Source organism: Lagenorhynchus albirostris, chromosome X (assembly GCF_949774975.1).
Source record: "Lagenorhynchus albirostris chromosome X, mLagAlb1.1, whole genome shotgun sequence".
Lineage (NCBI taxonomy): Eukaryota > Metazoa > Chordata > Mammalia > Artiodactyla > Delphinidae > Lagenorhynchus > Lagenorhynchus albirostris.
The window spans coordinates 70065024-70084093 of record NC_083116.1 but is presented as its reverse complement, the minus strand read 5'-3'; the positions used below and the strand labels follow the sequence as shown (position 1 = coordinate 70084093).

The 19070-nt window shown below is 38.7% G+C and overlaps 1 protein-coding gene across 2 annotated transcripts in view; it reads right to left on the bottom strand.

The window, feature by feature from the left end:
* PHKA1 (phosphorylase kinase regulatory subunit alpha 1) overlaps window positions 1–19070 on the bottom strand; it is a 131465-nt gene that overhangs the window by 75055 nt on the left and 37340 nt on the right. For both annotated transcript variants that reach the window (XM_060136929.1, XM_060136930.1), the window contains exons 10-14: window positions 18803–18925; window positions 14870–14965; window positions 13453–13560; window positions 11920–11998; window positions 5459–5593 (exon numbers count right to left, since the gene is read on the bottom strand). In XM_060136929.1, the coding sequence (XP_059992912.1) occupies window positions 5459–5593; window positions 11920–11998; window positions 13453–13560; window positions 14870–14965; window positions 18803–18925 (541 nt within the window). The remainder of the gene's footprint in view (window positions 1–5458; window positions 5594–11919; window positions 11999–13452; window positions 13561–14869; window positions 14966–18802; window positions 18926–19070) is intronic.

The window sequence follows — 19070 nt, the reverse complement described above, 5'->3', positions numbered from 1 at the left end:
TGTTTTTGTTGTCTCAAATTATCCCTTTTTATGGTTGTGGGTTTGTTACCAAAATAAGATAGCTATAATTATTTTTCTGCTTTCTTTGTTCCCCTTTAACCTTTATAATAGTGTTTAAAAATCTGTTCTGATAAAGAGCTGCAGTTTTCTGATTCTATTTATCACCCTGCTTAAAGTTTTATGTATTTTTGCTATTTTGTTTCTGGTAGAAGAGCTCCTTTCAATATCTCTTGTAAGGCAGGTCTAGTGTTGATGAATTCCCTCAGCTTTTGTCTGGGAGACTTTATTTCTCCTTCATATCTGAATGATAATTTTGCTAGATAGAGTATTCTGGGGTGACAGTTTTTCTTTCAGTATTTTGAAAATGTCATTTCACTCTCTCCTGGATGTTAGGGTTTCTGCTGAGCAATCTGCTGATAGCCTAATAGGGGTTCCTTTGTAGGGCACCATCCTTTTTTCCCTGGCTGCCTTTAAAATTCTTTGTCATTAACTTTATTTTAAAAAAAATTGTATTTATTTGGTCGCGCTGGGTCTTAGTTGCAGCAGGCGGGCTCCTTAGTTGTGGCAGGTGGGCTCCTTACTTACAGCACGTGGGATCCTTAGTTGCAGCATATGGGCTCCTTAGTTGCAGCAGGAGGGCTCTTTAGTTGTTGCTCGATGCCTCCTTAGTTGCAGCATGTGGACTCTTAGTTGCTGCATGCATGTGGGATCTAGTTCCCTGACCAGGGAACTGCATTGAGAGCACAGAGTCTTCACTACTGCTCCACTAGGGAAGTCCCCTCTTTGTCATTAACTTTTGACAATTTTAATGTGTCTTGGAAAAGGTCTTTTTGCAATGAGTTTAATTAGGTGTTCTCATTGCTTCACAGATTTGATTGTCCAGTTTCTTCCCCATGTTTGGGAAGAGCTCAGCTATTGTTTCTTTAAATAATTGCTCTTCCTCTCTTCTTCTGGGATACCTATTATCCCAATGCTGCCTTTCCTAAAAGAGATGTGTAGCTCTCATAGGATTTCCTCTTTTTATATATGTCTTACTTCTCTTTCCTCTTTTACTTGTATCATTTCTAGGTTTCTATCTTTGAGTTCACTAATGCTCTCTTCCATATTGTCTGCTTTATTTCCAATCCTTTCTAATGCATTTTCATCTTGTTTATTGTGTTTCTCATTTCCAGAATTTCAGTTTGGTTCTTCTTTAGAGTTTCAATCTTTTTGGTAAAGTATTCCTTCTGTTCATTAATTTTATTCCTGAGCTCATTACACTGCCTTTCTGAGTTTTCTTGTATCTCATTGAGTTGCTTCATGATGGCTATTTTGATGGCTCTATATGATGGCTCTATCAGTTAGATCTCAATATTCCATGACTTTAAGTTTGGCTTCTGGAGAATTGTCATTTTCTTTTTGTGATATAGTGTTACTGTGATTCTTCATATTGCTTGATGAATTGTTCCTCTGCTGGCACATTTGAAGTTAAATGACCGGTTAGGAGTTACAATCCTTTCTTTTGCTTTCCAGTAGGTGGCGCTATCACACAAGTTTTTGGTTTCGCTCACCTGAGCTACCTCTGGTTATACTTGAGAGTTGGCACTTTCCAGCCTCCACCATATGTGTAACAGGTGTGGCTCTGTGCTTTTGCTGTTGCTTCTTGTGCCTCTAGGCTTATTGCTGTATTGCTTCTGCCAGAGCTGCTGTCATTACTGGGATGATGGGCTCTTCTCTTTTGTGGGAGATCCCCTGAGACACAGGCTCTGCTGTGGGGGGAGGGGAACAGTGTGGGAGGGGAAGCTGGGGTTGCACAGATGCCTCCACTGTGTCTGGTGCTGTCAGGTTCGGGGGCTCTGCCAATGCAAATAGTGGGGCAAGAGTCTGGTGTCATGGGTTCCTCAGTGACTGGAGGGATGGGGTCCCAGGCCCCACTGTTCCTGCTGCTAAGTTGCCTGTGGTGGCAGGCAGAGTCATGCGTGCTGCTTCCCCTGCTGCTATTGGGTTTTCTGAAGCTATGGGCTCAGCTGCCACAGTCAGAGGGCTGGGATTGCAGGTACCAACTCCACTGTTCCCTCTGTTCTGCCTCCTCTATGTGTTCCAGTTCACCCACCTATAGATGTACAGATGTGTGGAATTCTCTGGCATCCTGTTGTGTTGGGCAAAGGCACCTTCGTTGTGTTGTAGATGTTTTACTGGTTGTAGCTTCAAGGGGAGAGACAAAGGTAGCTTTTCACTCCACCATGTTTCTGACAGCACTCTCCTATAAAGTTCTTATGTTCCCAAAGTTGATTAACAACATAATATTTAAAAATTTAAAAAAAAATTATAGAACTGAAATACTGAGTGTTTGAGGTGAGGCACAGAATCCCACTTCTGGGAACATATATAAATGAACATACCTGGTGAAGAAATAGCCTGTTTTCCTTGGTGGAATTACAGCTGTCATTCAATATATCCTTAAAGCAACTTTGGGGCTTCCCTGGTGGCGCAGTAGTTAAGAATCCGCCTGCCAATGCAGGGGACATGGGCTCGAGCCTGGTCTGGGAAGATCCCACATGCCACAAAGCCACTAAGCCTGGGCACCACAACTACTGAACCTGAGCTCTAGAGTCCACGAGCCACAACTACTGAATCTGTGTGCCACAACTACTGAAGCCCAGGTGCCTAGAGCCCGTGCTCTGCAACAAGAGAAGCCACCACAATGAGAAGCCCATGCCCCGCAACGAAGAGTAGCCCCTGCTCACCACAACTAGAGAAAGCCTGCACACAGCAACGAAGACCCAACGCAGCCAAAAATAAATAAATAAATTTAAAAGAAAGCATTTTTGTTATTGTGAAATTATTGCAATAATAGAATTATGAAGAGTCACTCATTTTATAAATCATCAAAACGTGCCTTTCTTGACCTTCCCAGGCAAATCTATTCTCTTTCTCCTGTACTTTGTATGTAATGCCATTGTTATAGCATTTATAAGACTGTACTATAATTATTTGGTTATATGTCTATGTCTCTCACAGCATCACACCCAGTGCCTGGTACATAAAAGTAAGCAATAGAGCCTTATGAAAGAATGAATGAATGAAGCGAATGAAGGAGCACATTTGGAAAATAAATATAACTTGCTACTTGAGTCCCTGAAATGTTTGTGCATTCATTAAACTGAAGTCCCGAAGACCTAGTAGTCCCTATTTTCTCTGGCTAGGAAATAATAACTTCGTAAGAGGCCCAAAACAAAGTGCAGACTTTGAAAAAGTAGTCAGTAAGGAGTTTGCTTCTGTTTGTTAGAGAGATCTGATGTGATGCAGGTAGATTCCAGGAATGAAGTCCCAGAGCTTGGAAGTTACCTATATCCTCGTAAGATTATGCTGAGTTTACAACAATGGATGTGAAGAAGAAAAGGGTAAAAGGCATCAACTTTTAAGTGAGAGCCAGAGAGAATCACATCAAAGGCATCAACAGGACTTCCACAGACCCCAAACCATAGAGACTTCTCAGAAGGGCAAAGAAGATAGTGATTACAAGATCAAATAATATTCATGGAGTAAGATTTGGGCTAGATAGAGAAATACCTTCCTTATTTCAAGAGATTTAGTGCTAGGGGACTGGTATCTGGAGACTAGGAGTACATTATAGTCTGAAGCTAGAGGGAATAGCCAAGGAGATTAAAAAAAAACCCAGGAAGCAGGTTCTAGAAAGGACTGAGGTACCCCATCCCACCTAGTAAAGCATCAATCCAAATTAATCTCAGAAGTTTCAGAGTCTTGACTTGGCATTTACCACTAATAGGGCTGAGTCAGTGGAGGGAACCAGGGGTTCAGTAATTTGTACTATTCAAGCTAATTTGTGGCTAGGTTTTATTTATTAGGACCTGAGACCTATATTCAATAAACTTGATAATTTCTATGTGTTTATATTTTAGTTTTCCATTTTTTTGTAAAATTTCTTTAGGAACTTCCAACTTTGCACTTAATTTAAAAAGAAAAGGGATTTTCTACATTATGGCTAGAATGGAAGAGTGGGGGAAATCCATATATTCCTAAAGCCAAATGTAATGTTAATAGCTCTGGGAGTTCAGGTCGTGCTGGCATAAAATGTGGGTGCTAGGAAAGATAAAGAACCGTCAGCTCTGACTGTTGGTCCTTCCCTCCTTGGTTGATTCCCTCTCAATTTAGACCTACATAACTGCCACAGAAATTGAGTGTTTGGAGTAGGTGTTAGTAAAAAGGGATGGAGGCTGGTTTTGAGCTGGACAAAATTTGGTTTGGCTTTAATTACTAACAGACCACTCTTGGTGAAGAAAAAAAGTACACACACAACTAGGGTTTGTAAGTGGCAATCTACTATGTAAGGTACATTCTTCATTTATAAATTTACTTTGTGGCTTGATTTAAGATTGTATTAATTTCCCATTGGTGCTATGACAAAGTAACATAAACTCAGTAGCTTAAAACAATATACACTTATACTCTTACAGTTCTGGAGATGAGAAGTTCAAAATGAACCTTATGGCTACTATGACGTAAAATAAAAATCAAGGTGTCAAGCAGGGCTGGTTGCTTTTGGAGGCTCCAGGGGAGAATCTGTTCCTTGACTCTTCCAGCTTCTAGAGGATAAGCCTAACAGCCTTATCACTCTGATCACTTGCTTCTGTCATCACATCTCTTACTTCTACAGTCTGATCTCCCTCTGGGTATCTCTTATAAGGAGACTTGTGATTATACTTAGGGCCCACCTGAATAATCCAAAATAATCCTCCCCACCAATCTCAATCTCCTTAATCTAATCATACCCACAAAATCCCTTTTGCCTTAAATGGTAATGTTCACAGGTTCCAGGGATTAGGGCCTGAATATCTTTTGGGGCCACTATTCAGCCTTCCACAAGGGTGGTTTAGAAATTTTGCACATCCTTTTTTTAACAATGTAGTAATTTGTTTAATGTGAAATTTGTAGTAACTTGCATAAATTTTTAACTTGTAGTAATTTGTTTAATGTGTCTATCACCAAATTTAATATATAAGTTGAATAAAAAATAAGTACTAATTAAAAATAAGTATTAGATTAAGAAATGGAATTTTAAAATATTGTCAACTAATTCATTACATGACAAAGTATAAAGAACTAAAAACAAGTTCCTTGGCTATTAATGTATATAAAGTTAGCATTTTTTCAAAATGGAAATATAGGTCCCAAGAAAGGGGAGAAGAACAAGTTGGTTAAGCACACACTTGGAATGAAGATACAAAGTTGCCTGATAACAGTCATGCCCTCTGTACCAAAGAGTTCATAAAACACACTGAAAATTATCAAGCCTGCTCAGGATATATAGGGTTAGAAACTTAGATTCCAGAGACTCTAAATTCCTTTTCAGATGCAGTTTAATAAAGCAATAAAGATCAAGAAAAAAATAAAAAGGAAGGAAACCAGCCTGTATCAAATAATGCTTTGATTCTAGCAGGCTGGCCAATCTCCTTACCTAGGCTGGAATAAATGTGGCTGAGAATACAAGCTGGTTGTACTCTGATGGGGTGCACCTCAGCAATGGTCTCCACATCAATTCCCTTGTCCTTCAAAATGGCCTTGATTTCTTCTGTCTCAGCTAGAATGGAAACTATAGGAAAGAAAGAAGATGAGGTCAACAGAAAATTTTATTTCAACAGGAACCTAAAGATCTCTCGAGCCACACAATATTTTTTTGAAGGGAAAACAAAAGGAAGGTAAGGAAATTAACAGTTATTGTAGACTTGATGAAACAATCATCATGCTTGGTACATAATGATATTATCTAAATGGAAAAGGAAACAAGATTTCATGATTAGAATATTTAATTCTGTTTTTTGTCTAAATACCTATGTGCTTCTAGAGAATGCCACACTCACTTATATCTGTGATTCTATGTTTAAATAGGAAAAAAAAGACCAGGGACAGCATTATGAGGATAATAAAGAACACCCTAATGGTACGAATTGCTCAAAGCTAGAGAACAGTAGAAGGCAAGGTAACTGCAGGATAAAGCACTGAGGTACCATATTTGAAACTCTGTGTAGTTGTTTTGGGGGATGGGGATAAGACTTCTCTAGACTCAGAGCCTGCCAAACCTGGACAGCTCCCTTTTCTTCCTCTCACACTCATGTCTCAAAAGTGGTAATCATACTCACAAAGGAGAAGTCCAGGCCACCTCACTGACTCTTCTGTTTATTCCCCCTCTGTGGGACTGATAATCTGTCTGGAGGCCAATAACCTGAATGGGGCCTCAGCTGGCTTAATGCTAAGCACCAGGGGCAAACATGTACCCTATTCCTGCTCCTCTAGTACTGCTAGATATGTTGAATTGGGTTTATAAGAAAATGAAGGTGCCATTTGGTTCATTCCAGCTTACAAGTATTGTATTTGTTGAGTTTGGGGGGCAAAAGCCTAGTTAAAAAAGTGCTACTCTGCATTCCTTTGCCATTATCTTTTGTGTATTTTTCTACCTTGGGGACCTCATGGTGTTGTGCTGCTGTGGTCTGGGGCAGGATATGCAGGGTATGGTGATTACAGAGTCCCCTGGACATAACACCATCTTGATTACTTCTAACTGAAAACAACAAAGATTCTCCGGGAAAAATATACAGAGGAAGAATAATAGTGGGCTGACAAAAGTCCAGGGAAACATATGTGGTCATCTATTCATTCATTAATAAACATTTACTAAGCACTTAAATGGTAAGGTACTATGCTAGGCACTAGGGATTTAGAGATGAATATGTTAGTCTCTCCCTCAAGGAGCTCATAGTGTAATGAAAGTGACACACACATAAACTCATTATAAAATAACCTGTTAAGTAAATAAATATATGCACAGAACATTGTGTGATCACCCAAGAGTGACACCTATCTAGTCTGGAGTTGGCAGGGGGGAAGTTTCAGAAAAGGCTTCCTGATGTCTAAGGTGAACTTGAAAGAATGAATAAGTTAGCCAGGAGAAAGAAGGGAATAGGAATTGGGAAAGCCATTTTAGGTAGAAGATCCAGAATGATCATAAAACATGAAAATGGAAAAGTATGTGTTTGTGTGTTTGTGTGTGTGTGTGTGTAAGAGATGGGGTGGGGACTACATACATTTCCATATTGCTGTAGCATGAAACACCTTGCACAGTGGAAAAAAACACACAAAAAACAAACAACCCCCCCACCAACCACCAACAAAATGAATCTGGAAAGGCAAATAGGGGTTAGATCATCATGGAGAGCATGTGTGTCACTTTAAGGAACTTGTACTTTATCCTTGGGTAATGATTTCCAAATTGCATTCTCCTGAGCCTCAGGGTTCTGCAGAGGGCAATGCAGTTGGTAGCAGGAGTAAAGGGGACTAAAGGAGAGGCAAATGAACAACACTCTGGGGTCCCAGGGCTACTTTCAACCCCAACAACTCAGCTTTTTGTTTGTTTTATCAAGTATGTAGAAAATGCTTATTTGGTACCACCTATGTGCTAGGTACTGCCATATGCTAGGGATACAAAGATAGACATGATCCTTGGAGAAAATGACATTGACACTGAGTCTTGCTAGAGAGCTGAATAGGAGTTATTCTGGTAAAAGTGAAGGTAAAACTAAGGGAGAAGCTGTTCCAGACAAAAGAAATAGCATAGACAAAGGCTCAAGGGCAACAGAGAACAAGGCAGATCTAGGAATAATAAAAAAAAGTTCTTTATAGTAGGAACATGGAGTGTGAAGCAGCAGTGGTGAGAAATGACGCTGAAGGTGGGGTCAGGGAGCAGATCATAAAGAGCCTTGTAAGCCATGTTAAGAAAGTTGGCAATGGGAAGCCCCTGCAGAGTTGTAATCAGGGGAATAGCATATCCAGATCTCCATCTTAAAAAGAACATATTCATGTTGATGATTAAAGAATAAGCTGATATACTGTAGTGGACCTACACTGAAGACAGGGAGACCACTTCAAAAGTTATTGCATTTAAAAAAAAAGTTATTGCATTAATGCAAGGAAGAGATGCTGACTACTTAGATTAGGATCATGACATTGGTACTGGATAAACTAGATGGATTTATGAATTATTTAGAAGGTAAAGAAATTGGGACTTGTTAACTGAACGTAGGAGATGAGAGGGAGAGATACCGAGAATGATTCTTCATGTGTTTATTTGTGTAACTGAGAGAAAAGTGTGCCATTTACTGACATAGGCAAATAGGGAGAAAAGCAGGCACAGATGATGTAGAACTAGGAGAGTGCAGCTGATTAATTTTGGACATGTTGAGTTTAAAGTGAATGTGATATATTCAGGAGTCATTAGCATAGAAAGAGATGGGTTAAGGAGAATATATAGAAAAGAAGAGAAAAGGACCTAGAATATAACCTTGAGAAATTTCAACATATAAGATATGCGCAGATGATGAAAAAGCCTGGGGGCAGGAGTGAGGGGTTCTTGTCTCATGGCTTATATGTTCTCTATGGTATAGGAGGTGAGGTCATCTTCTGAGAGGGGAGAAGTTAGGAGGCAGGAAAAGGGAAAAGGTGAGGAATGGGAGGAAGCTGAGAGACAATAACAAATATTCTGAATAATGAGAGCAGTGGGCTACGGACAAAACTCCCAGAAATACCAACAGTTAAGGGGCAAGGGGAAGAAGAGGAAGCCCAGAATGAGACAGAAAAGTACAAAACTTAGGTTGAAGGAGAGCCAAGGGAGTATGGTATCACAGAAGACATGTGAGTTAAGAGTTTCCAGAAACATAAACAACAAATGAAACAGAAAGATCCTCTAAGAAGTGGATTGAAAAATATCTACCGAGTTTGGCAATAACTTAAGCAAAATCACTTTCAGAGGAATGATAAGCTAGTTGTAAATGAATGCAGAATGAATGAAATGTAAAGAAGTGGAAGTTTGGATGAGAAAGGAAGGATAGGATAACTAGAGGGAGATGAACATGTCAATGTATTAAAAATCAGAACCAACAGAGAAGAGTTTGAAGATAGGAAAGAGTAGGTTTCTATGAAGGCTAGGGAAGAGGATAGGATCAAGCATCAGAAGGAAGAGTTGGTGCTGAAGAGGAGAAAAGACAGCTTTTCTGAGACTCAAGAAAAGGAGGCAAGGCTGGGTGAAGATATAAGTAAGACTGTAGTGGGGGGGTTGGGAAATTGACAAAGATCAAAACATTAAGATTACCCAGCGTAAAGTAGCAGGCCAAGAATGAGGTTGAAAACAAGCAGTGGGGTTGAAAACAGAGAACGTGTGGAATAGTTGAGGAGAATGAAAATGCTGACTAACAGTAAGAACAAGGACTGACAGGAGGCACCGTAGGCCTAGTTAAGTTGGAGATTGTGGATTTACAATGCTACCACTCTGCTCATTTGTGTGATTTTTTTTTTCTAGAAGATTTTAGCAGGCCAGGTACAGGATCAGAAAATATAGAGAGTAAAACTGATCTGGGGCTGTGATTTTTCTGGTGGGTGTAGCAGAAGTTTGGTGTGCTGGTAATTAAGAGATTTAGATGACCAACCGAAAGGTAGGGGAGTGTAGACTAGGAGAAAATAGACACAAGTGTAATGGGTCGGGGGGAAGAAAACTGAAATAATATGCAGTTATGACTGGTGATTGGGACTTTTGGGAATGGAATATCTGAGGTGAAACAGTTCTAAAGTTTCGTCCTAAAAGTGAGTGGAGTAGAGGCAGAGGGAAGGGTCACTAGGGTTCTAGATATCCAAGAATTTTGAGGCTAAAATATTAGATGGCACTTACTCTGATGCTGAAATCTAGTACTATGGTAGGAATTGGGGAAGAAGAGGAAGGCTATGAGCCAAGCCTCAAAGTCTCTAATGAATGAATGAGAGTAACCAGGAGACCAATATAGCCAGATGGCATAAGTTTCAAAGGAGAACAAGCTTTCTCATGGGAGGGGAAGAGTAATGGTCTTTTACATAACGTTCGCTATGTACAGGAATACCTCAGAGATGTTGCAGGTTTGGTTCCAGACCACTGCAGTAAAGCGAGTATAACGATAAAGCGAGTCACAAATTTTTAGTTTCCCAGTGCATATAAAAGTTATGCTTATAGAAAACAAACTTATGGTTACCAAAAGGGGTAGCAAGGTGGCAAGGGTAGATAAATTAGGAGTTTGGGATTAACATATACACACTACTATATATAAAATATTAATAGGTAAACAGCAAGGATCTACTGTATAGCACAAGGAACTATACTCAATATCTTGTAGTAACCTCTAATGGAAAAGAATATGAAAAAGAATATATATATATATAAAAAAGAATATATATATGTATATATATATATACACACACACACACATACACACAACTGAATCACTTTGCTGTACACTTGAAACTAACACAACACTGCAAATTAACTATACCTCAATTAAAAAATAAATAAAACCAAATGAAAAGAGTTATGTTTACACTATATTTTAGTCTGTTAAGTGTGCAACAGCATTGTATCCAAAAAAACAATGTAAATGCCTCAATTAAAAATACTTTATTATTGGGCTTCCCTGGTGGCACAGTGGTTGGGAGTCCGCCTGCAGATGCAGGGGACACAGGTTCGTGCCCTGGTCCAGGAGGATCCCACATGCCGCGGAGCGGCTGGGCCCGTGAGCCATGGCCGCTGAGCCTGCACTCTGCAATGGGAGAGGCCACAGCGGTAAGAGGCCCGCGTACCACAAAAAGAAAAAACAAAACAAAAAATACTTTATTAGTAAAAAATGCTAACAATCATCTGAGCCTTCAATGAGTCATAGTAGTAACATCAAAGATCACTGATCACAGATTACTATAACAAATATAATAATAATGAAAAAGCTTGAAGTATTGCTAGAATTATAAAATGTGACAGAGACACGAAGTAAGCAAATGCTCTTGGAAAAATGGTGCCAACAGACTTGCTTGACACAAGGTTGCCACAGACCTTCAATTTGTAAAAAACACAATATCTGCAAAGCACAATAAAGTGAAGCACAATAAAATGAAATACGCCTGTACACTGATAAGCAAAGACTACCTTTATGACTACCTTTATCCTATCCTACCACATAGGATGCCAAGTATAAGAAGGTTTAGAAAATACTAAGGATTATTTTCTATATAGAATCAACTCCAATGGAGGTTGGGGTTGAAGTGGAGACATTTCAGAGGAGCTTCTCAGGAGGACCTAGTACCACATTGGATAGCGTTTCTGGGGAGTCAAAAATCACCTGGAGTTTTCTACCCTAGGAGAGTAGCATAATAGTGATGTCATTGAGAGAGTTAAGGAAGGTGGCAAGATTTGCTTTTCTTGGGAGAGGTAAAAGAATAGGATGGAGACAAAAAAAGGTCAGTTTTGCATTTGAAGTATAAGTGATGAAAATGTTGTGTATATATATTGGGACTAGACTTCTTAAAACGTTTATACAGCTTAGCCCAGTGTTTTGCATAGAGTAGATAACCTCAAAATTTAAGTTGATTGCTAGGAACAAAAAATAAAGATTTGGAGTACTCTCTAAAGAGGTAATAGTTGGAGCCATGGAAGCAAATGTATTATGGAGGAGGCAGCCCTAGCAAACACATGCAGGGTATAAATACAGAAAGACAAGAGTATAAGACTAAGTACACAACCATTAGGAGGATATGAGAAGAAAGAAATACTAGCAGAAAAAGCACAGAAGGAATGCTCAGAACAAAAGCAGAGATAATCAGAAGGCTATAATATCATCATGGTGAAAAGAAAAGAGTTTCCAGAAATAAGAAGTATTAAGAGAATCAGATAACATCCTTTGTTAAGCATTTGTTCATGATTAAGATTAACAGAAATCTTGAAACCAAACAGAGTCAAGTTTATACTATACATTTTGAAGCCTAACAAAATACATCATAAAGAATAAAGTCATCATTTACTGGCCCAAACCAGACCTTTAATGTTAAATTTCTGCTGCTGGGAATAAGAATACATACCTTGAACCACAACATCTGGCTTTGGTACAGTAGAAAACCTGCGATTCAGGGGGTCAATTTCTCCAGGAGCTAAAAATCCCTAAAGAAAAACCATAAAAAGACATATTACTATATCTCCAAAAAAGCTAATGTTTGAGGAGAAACAACATACCAGTGCCAAAACCCCGTACCATAACATGTGAGAGGCATGTATGGAAAGGAAACAAATACCTTTACTGTATGAAAATGTTTGAACTCCTGAATTCACATCCAAATTAATTTTATCTGGAGTTAATTTCTAGTGGCTGCCAAAAATCATTTTTTTGGAAATAGATGGGGTATAAAAGATAAACAGAAAGTTTTCTAGTTATACCTCCACTTTCTCTGGATGCACATGATTAGACAATCAGATCACAATGCTTCTAATCAATAACTTAAGTCATTAGTCCTGTTGCTTTCATATTTACGCATATGCTTGCTATGATTTCTGCTTAGCAGATATCTTTTGACTTGACCTGAGTTTCTGCCTTTGATGAAATGCGATGAACTCACCCACTCAGCCCTTAAGAATACCATTCATCTCCTCATTTTTTCATAGCATTAATTTATTCTAATTGAATGAGAAAGTCACCAGGTAAGGATTATTTTAAACAAATCATTCTGCCCATTACTGCTACATTTATAATAATGTCAACTAAAGATAAACTTTATGCTGTACGCTTGAAACTCAGTGATATGTCAATTACATCTCAATAAAACTGGGACAAACAAAACAAAACAAATAAAAACAGCTCCAGAAAGTAAACAGTTATACATAAACAGGTCGAAGAGTATGGCTCAGAAAGGAAAGCTAAGTCCCACCCTAGATCCTCTAGGAGCCTGGGTTATAGCTTACCTTATATAATAACTTATAATGGGGAAATAGATTTTTCAGTAAAACTGGAAAACTTTGAGAAAGGGAACCCTTCTTATGGTTCAAAATGTCACAAATAAGCTGACGTAAACTAAGAAATTCCAAAGTGCTTCATTAAGAGCTGTCTCAACAGAGTTTAATATAAGGAACATTTAAAGGGCCCCTTATCAACAAACAAACAAATAAAAAACTATGATGCTCCCAAACACTTGTCATGGTACCTAAAATTATCTTATCAGTTTATTTAATTAAAGAATGAAACATTATGTTGCTTGGAAAAGTTAGCACTTAAATCCATTATAAGTCATTACTATCCAAGCACAATTGCATTTGCAGTTACCAGACAGGCACTAGGGGGCGTTTTGAAAAGGAACTATCTAGGGTCTGATCCCAGAGCAACTTCAAGTACGGTACCAAGGTAGGAACCCCTGGGCAAGCATGACGGACATAGTTGCCAGAGGGAAAGATTTTTGCCAAGGACTGGCCATGCTCTCACTCTGAGAATCTGGAGGAAAATCTGTAATTAAGGCAGAATACAAAAGGCAAAAGATATATCCTTCAGATTTAATGAGCTACTCACAAATCTGATTGTTATGGTGACTAAAGCAGAAAAATGTAAGAGCCTTGAAGTTTCCCCTTACCTCTGCCATCAAGCTTCCTAAGATGTATAGAGACTGACCCCACATATGAGGCAGTTTGCCCATGGGGACTCGGTCCACAGTGTGAGGATTTTGATATTCTTCATCAACCTAAATAAATAAATAAATAAATAAAGAGATAAAGGAAAAGAATAGAAGGTTTAGGGCTTCCCTGATGGTGCAGTGGTTAAGAATCCGCCTGCCAATGCGGGGGACACAGGTTCGACACCTGGTCCAGGAAGATCCCACATGCCGCGGAGCAACTAAGCCCATGCGCCACAACTACTGAGCCTGCACTCGAGAGCCAGTGAGCCACAACTACTGAGCCCGTGTGCCGCAACTACTGAAGCTCGTGCTCCTAGAGCCTGTGCTCCACAACAAGAGAAGCCACCGCAATGAGAAGCCCACGCACCGCAACAAAGAGTGGCCCCCGCTCACCACAACTACTAGAGGAAGCCCGTGCACAGCAATGAAGACCCAATGCAGCCAAAAATAAATAAATAAATTAATTAATTAAAAAAAAGAATAGGAGGTTTAAAATACTAGACAACAAAAAGCCCGAGTCTGGATTGTGATTCATACTCTATAAAACAGTCATATATGCAATGCACTGAAAAGTCAAGCACTATGACTACAGTCTAGGGCAGTGCTCCTCTAACTGTACATGGATACACCCCACCTAAGGATCTTGTCCAATGGCATATTCTTACTGAGTAGATGTAGGGAAAGGCCTGAAATCTGCATTTCTAACAAGCTCTCAGGTTATGCTGCTGATGTTGCTAGGAGCTTAGTCCACTCATCCCCACCAGCATGGAATATTGCATCTCTCCCCCGGCTAATGCTCTTTTGCAATGAAGAAGAGGAATAATGGTAATTTGAACTGGCATTTTGAGAAAATGGAGACATACTTCATTTTCCAAGCCTGATCTACTCAATTAATCCCAGATGACTAGCCTCAAAGCAGAAAATATCAAATACTGAGAGTTCACACAGAACATCACTCTAGTTCGGCTTACTGATCTCCATATCATTCTCAACCTTAAAGTTTGATTTTTTTAAAAATCAATCTCTGAACAACTCATTTTATTTTTTTAAATTGAGGTTTGGCTGACATATAGAAAGGCCATACATATTTAACATATGCATCTTGATGAGTTTGAGGACAAATATACACCCGTGAAACTACCTCTATAAGATATGATCTTGCCCTCGTCTTGCCCAGTAACAGTGCCATAACTGAGTCTGCTTTATAAATATACTTTCAAAGGAATAAAATCATATTTTAATTGTTCTATACCTAAAGAAAGACTTTAGAACATTAAAATCAGAAGATTAAAAATTATTTGACTCAAATAAGGCAGTCCTTTTGAGGTGCTGCTCCTCTTCTCCCAGCTCCATGTTATGGCACCGTCCAGCTTACCTTGTCAGGAGGAACACTGTACAGCTCCGGCAGAAGTGGGACTCCATTTTTGCCTTTGATGAGGACTGCTTCAAGAGCCTCTCTGTATTCTTGAACCTGTAGAGAAAAGAAAAGGGGAACAAAATTCATAGAGTTCCCTTTGGGGATCTAGGGAGGGTTGTAGCCAAAGAAGGTCCTATTGCAAAGGGGTATATTCACCTAGTGAAAGGAAAGAAAGGGAAGTAGTATTTACTAAATGCTGATGGAGGCCAGATACTATGCTAGGAGTTTTGCATACTTTTAACGCATTTAATTTTTTTTAACATCTTTATTGGAGTATAATTGCTTTACAATGTTGTGTTAGTTTCTGTTATATAACAAAGTGAATCAGCTCTATGTATACATGTATCCTCATATTCTCTCCCTCTTGCGTGTCTCTCCCACCCTCCCTATCACACCCCTCTAGGTGGTCACAAAGCACCGAGCTGATCTCCCTGTGCTATGTGGCTGCCTCCCACTAGCTATCTAGTTTACATTTGGTAGTGTATATATGTCAATGCCACTCTCTCACTTCATCCCAGCTTACCCTTCCCCCTCCCCACGTCCTCAAGTCCATTCTCTACATCTGCATCTTTATTCCTGTTCTGCTGATGAATAAATTTAATTTTAATAACCATCCAGGTGTCTGTAATTAAAGCCTTTTTACAGGGAAATTAAGGCTCAAGGAGGTTATGAGCTTCTGAAAGATCATACAGCGAGTGCAAGGATGAGCCCAGATTTGAGCCCAAGTCAGCCTGCCTCCACGTACATGCTTCTACCCACTGTGTACTACACTGAGTACAGCTTCTTGACTTTACATGTAATTGCTTTTAAAACTGTATTTTCCCTGTCAAATTAAGTTTCTATTATGATCAAGTTTACATTTTTTCGCTTAAAAATTTGCTGTAGATTAGTAATAAATAAAAAGCAAAAAAAAAACCCACTATAATTTATGGTGGAAAAACTATATAGTCAGTTCTGCTATGATAGTTGTTTTGAAAACACAAATTTGTTCCAATGCATTTGATATATTACAGAACAATTTGAGCATAACATGAATTTCACATCTGCTTATGCACAATTTCAACCTGAGAAGGCACTCAGCTGAACTGAGTCGTGTAAGAATACACAACACACACACATGCACACACCTCAGAACCATGAACCACAACCCATCCACATGTGGTGTTACAACTTTCCATCCAATTTCAGATAACTCTCCTACCACTCCCGAGCTGCTCCCTTCTCATGGCCGACTTGGCTGCATGGCTCTGTGCCTTCCCTTCTACTTAATTTCCCCTTCTATTCCCTCCTTGCCCTATTTTTTAAATTTTTCCTCTCTGTTTGATATTATTTTTTTTTCTTTTCTCTTATGCTATCTCTCTTTTCCTCCCTTCCTCTGGCATGTAGGGTGGTGTGCACGGGAGCCCTGCAAGTGAGGTGGTAGGAACATGGTTGCACATATCCACAAGAAAACTTCAGGTGTTTTTCAAGGTACAAGTGCCATATCTTTGTGGTATTTATATATTTCTTAACCATTTAACATGTATAAGGCTGTGGTACTGTTTTTTTTCAATTATGAGAAAACCAAACACTAAAATAAAATTATATTTGAAGTATAAAACAACAGTTAATCTGAATTTTTAACAATGATATTAAATTTTAATACACATTTTAATAGCAGCATATTTTATACACATGATCTCTAATTTAACTTTCATTCTTGTTGAACATTTAAATTACGACCAGACTTAATTTGTATGAATGTAACAGTGATGAGCAGCGTTGTATCTAAATGTATGCCACCCTTGAAATAATTTTCTCAGAATATAATTTTTGAAAGAGTAATGAATGAATGTGTTAAAGCCATTAATGCCTATCTGTGGTACTGTTTTTATTAGGTTCCTATCATTTTGTATGTATTTCTGACAAACTTTTTAAGTGTTTTCCCCAACCACATTTTCCCATAAGCCCTATAGTTTTTACTTCTCAAATATGCAGAGCATGGTGATTTTTAGGGAACACCTATGTGTCTCATTATAGCCAAATTGACTGTACCATGCACTTATCATATGTCTTCATCTGTGAAATTCAAAGAATTTTAGGGCTATCCACTTCTTCAATGAAGAAAGAAAAACTATTCTCATCATATGTACAGGCATACCTTGTTTTATTGCACGTTGCTTTATTGTGCTTCACAGATACTGCTTTTTGTTTGTTTGTTTTTGTTTTACAAATTGAAGGTTTGCAGCAACCCTGTGTTGAGCAAGTCTACTGGCATCATTGTTCTAACAGCATTTGCTCATTTTGTGTCTCTGTGTCACATTTCTGGGAATTCTCAAAGTATTTCAAAGCATGTATCAGCAAAAAGATTATGACCCATGGAAGGCTCAGATGATGGTTAGCATTTTTCAGCAATAAAATATTTTTAACTAAGGTATGTACATTGTTTTTTTAGACATACTGCTATTGCACACTTAACAGAATATAGTGTAAACATAACTTTTATATGCACTGGGAAACCAAAAAATTTCATATGACTTGCTTTATTGAGATATTTGCAATATTTGTGCTGCTCTGGAACTGAACCTGCATATCTCTGAGGTATGCCTGTACAGAGAAACTGAAGAAGTCAATGACAGTACTTGGACTACTCAGTGGTCAGCAGCAAAGCCAGGAAAAAAAAAGAATAAATAAGAATCCAGGCCATCCAGCTCCTTTTTTCCCCTGAGAGTTCAAAACACCTGAATATGCTTTGTACTTAGTTGGCACATTTAATAAATAAATCTTTCTTTGAGCAAGCACAGTTTTTGAGAAACAATTCTGTGGAATTTGAGAAGAACTGAGAAAAATGGTAGAATCAAAATAGGGTGGTGAAGGGACTTCCCTGGTGGTCCAGTGGGTAAGACTCTGTGCTCCCAATGCAGAGGCCCCAGGTTCGATTTCTGGTCGGGGAACTAGATCCCACATGCATAATGCAACCAAGAATCTGCATGCCGAAGCCCGCATGGTGCAACTAAGAAGCCTGCATGCCACCAACTAAACATGCCGCAATGAAGATCCTGCGTGCCGTAACTAAGACCCAGAGCAGCCAAAATGAATAAATAAATAAATAATAAATATTTTTTAAAAGTTTGGTTTAAAAAAATAGGGTGCTCAAAATAGGGCAGGTATCTCTATTATTGCTTATCTTATTCCTTGCTCAAATAAGGATACTCTATATAAAGCTTAGAGTAAAACAGCACTTTGTGCCCCTGAAACTTTGGTGTACCCCTATTATTTAGACTCATATTGGCAGTTACAGATTACTACTGGCCAAAGTATTCAAATTACACAAAACTGTATTTATGTAGCCAAGTATAAACGACTTCCAAATGTGTTGGATTTATGTCCAAGTTTAGAACACAGCCAATTTGCAGAATGCCTGACATTAAACTAACTTGATTAAATTGTCCAGTCTCACTGTTTTCCAACAATGGTTTCTAAACTACTTTATTCATGTAGCTCAAAAAGCAATGATGACTGTATTTTGGGGGGTGAGGACAGGGTATAAGTGGGTGGTTGTTTTGTTTTTTGTTTGTTTTTGCTAAAGTCAGAATATCATTTCCAAGATTTATTAAAAAAAAAGACATACAAAGTCAGGAGGTAAATTCAAGTACCTCTGATGATTAAGGCAAGTATACAGGACTTGCTATTCTGCTTTCTATATTTATTAAAAGTCAAGTCTGAGTGATAGCAATATCCAGGTCTTCTAACTCTTTAACATGTGCCCTCAACTACTAGTCTCTAGAAGATAACTCTGTCTCCTCCCTATTAGGGAAGACTTCCATTTGGACACAGGGTCAGCACAGTCATTAACTGAAAGAGGAAGACATAATAACAATCTGCTAAAAAGCTCTTTCCCCAGTGCATTACCTGTTCTGCATTCCCACTAAATACCCCATCAAGGATAAAGTATGTCCAGAACAATGGCCATTCACACTCAATGTTTTCAAATAACTTCAGCTCAGCTGGTTCATAGTACAGACGATTGGGATCCTGGTAAAAACACAATAAACAAAGTCTGTCTTATCACTCCAAGGTCAGACTATATCTTTAGTTCAGAGGTATTACAACACAGCCTTTCACCACTGATAGTTTGTTTCAGAGAAGGCAGAGCACATACACACTCCCCTCCTTTAGC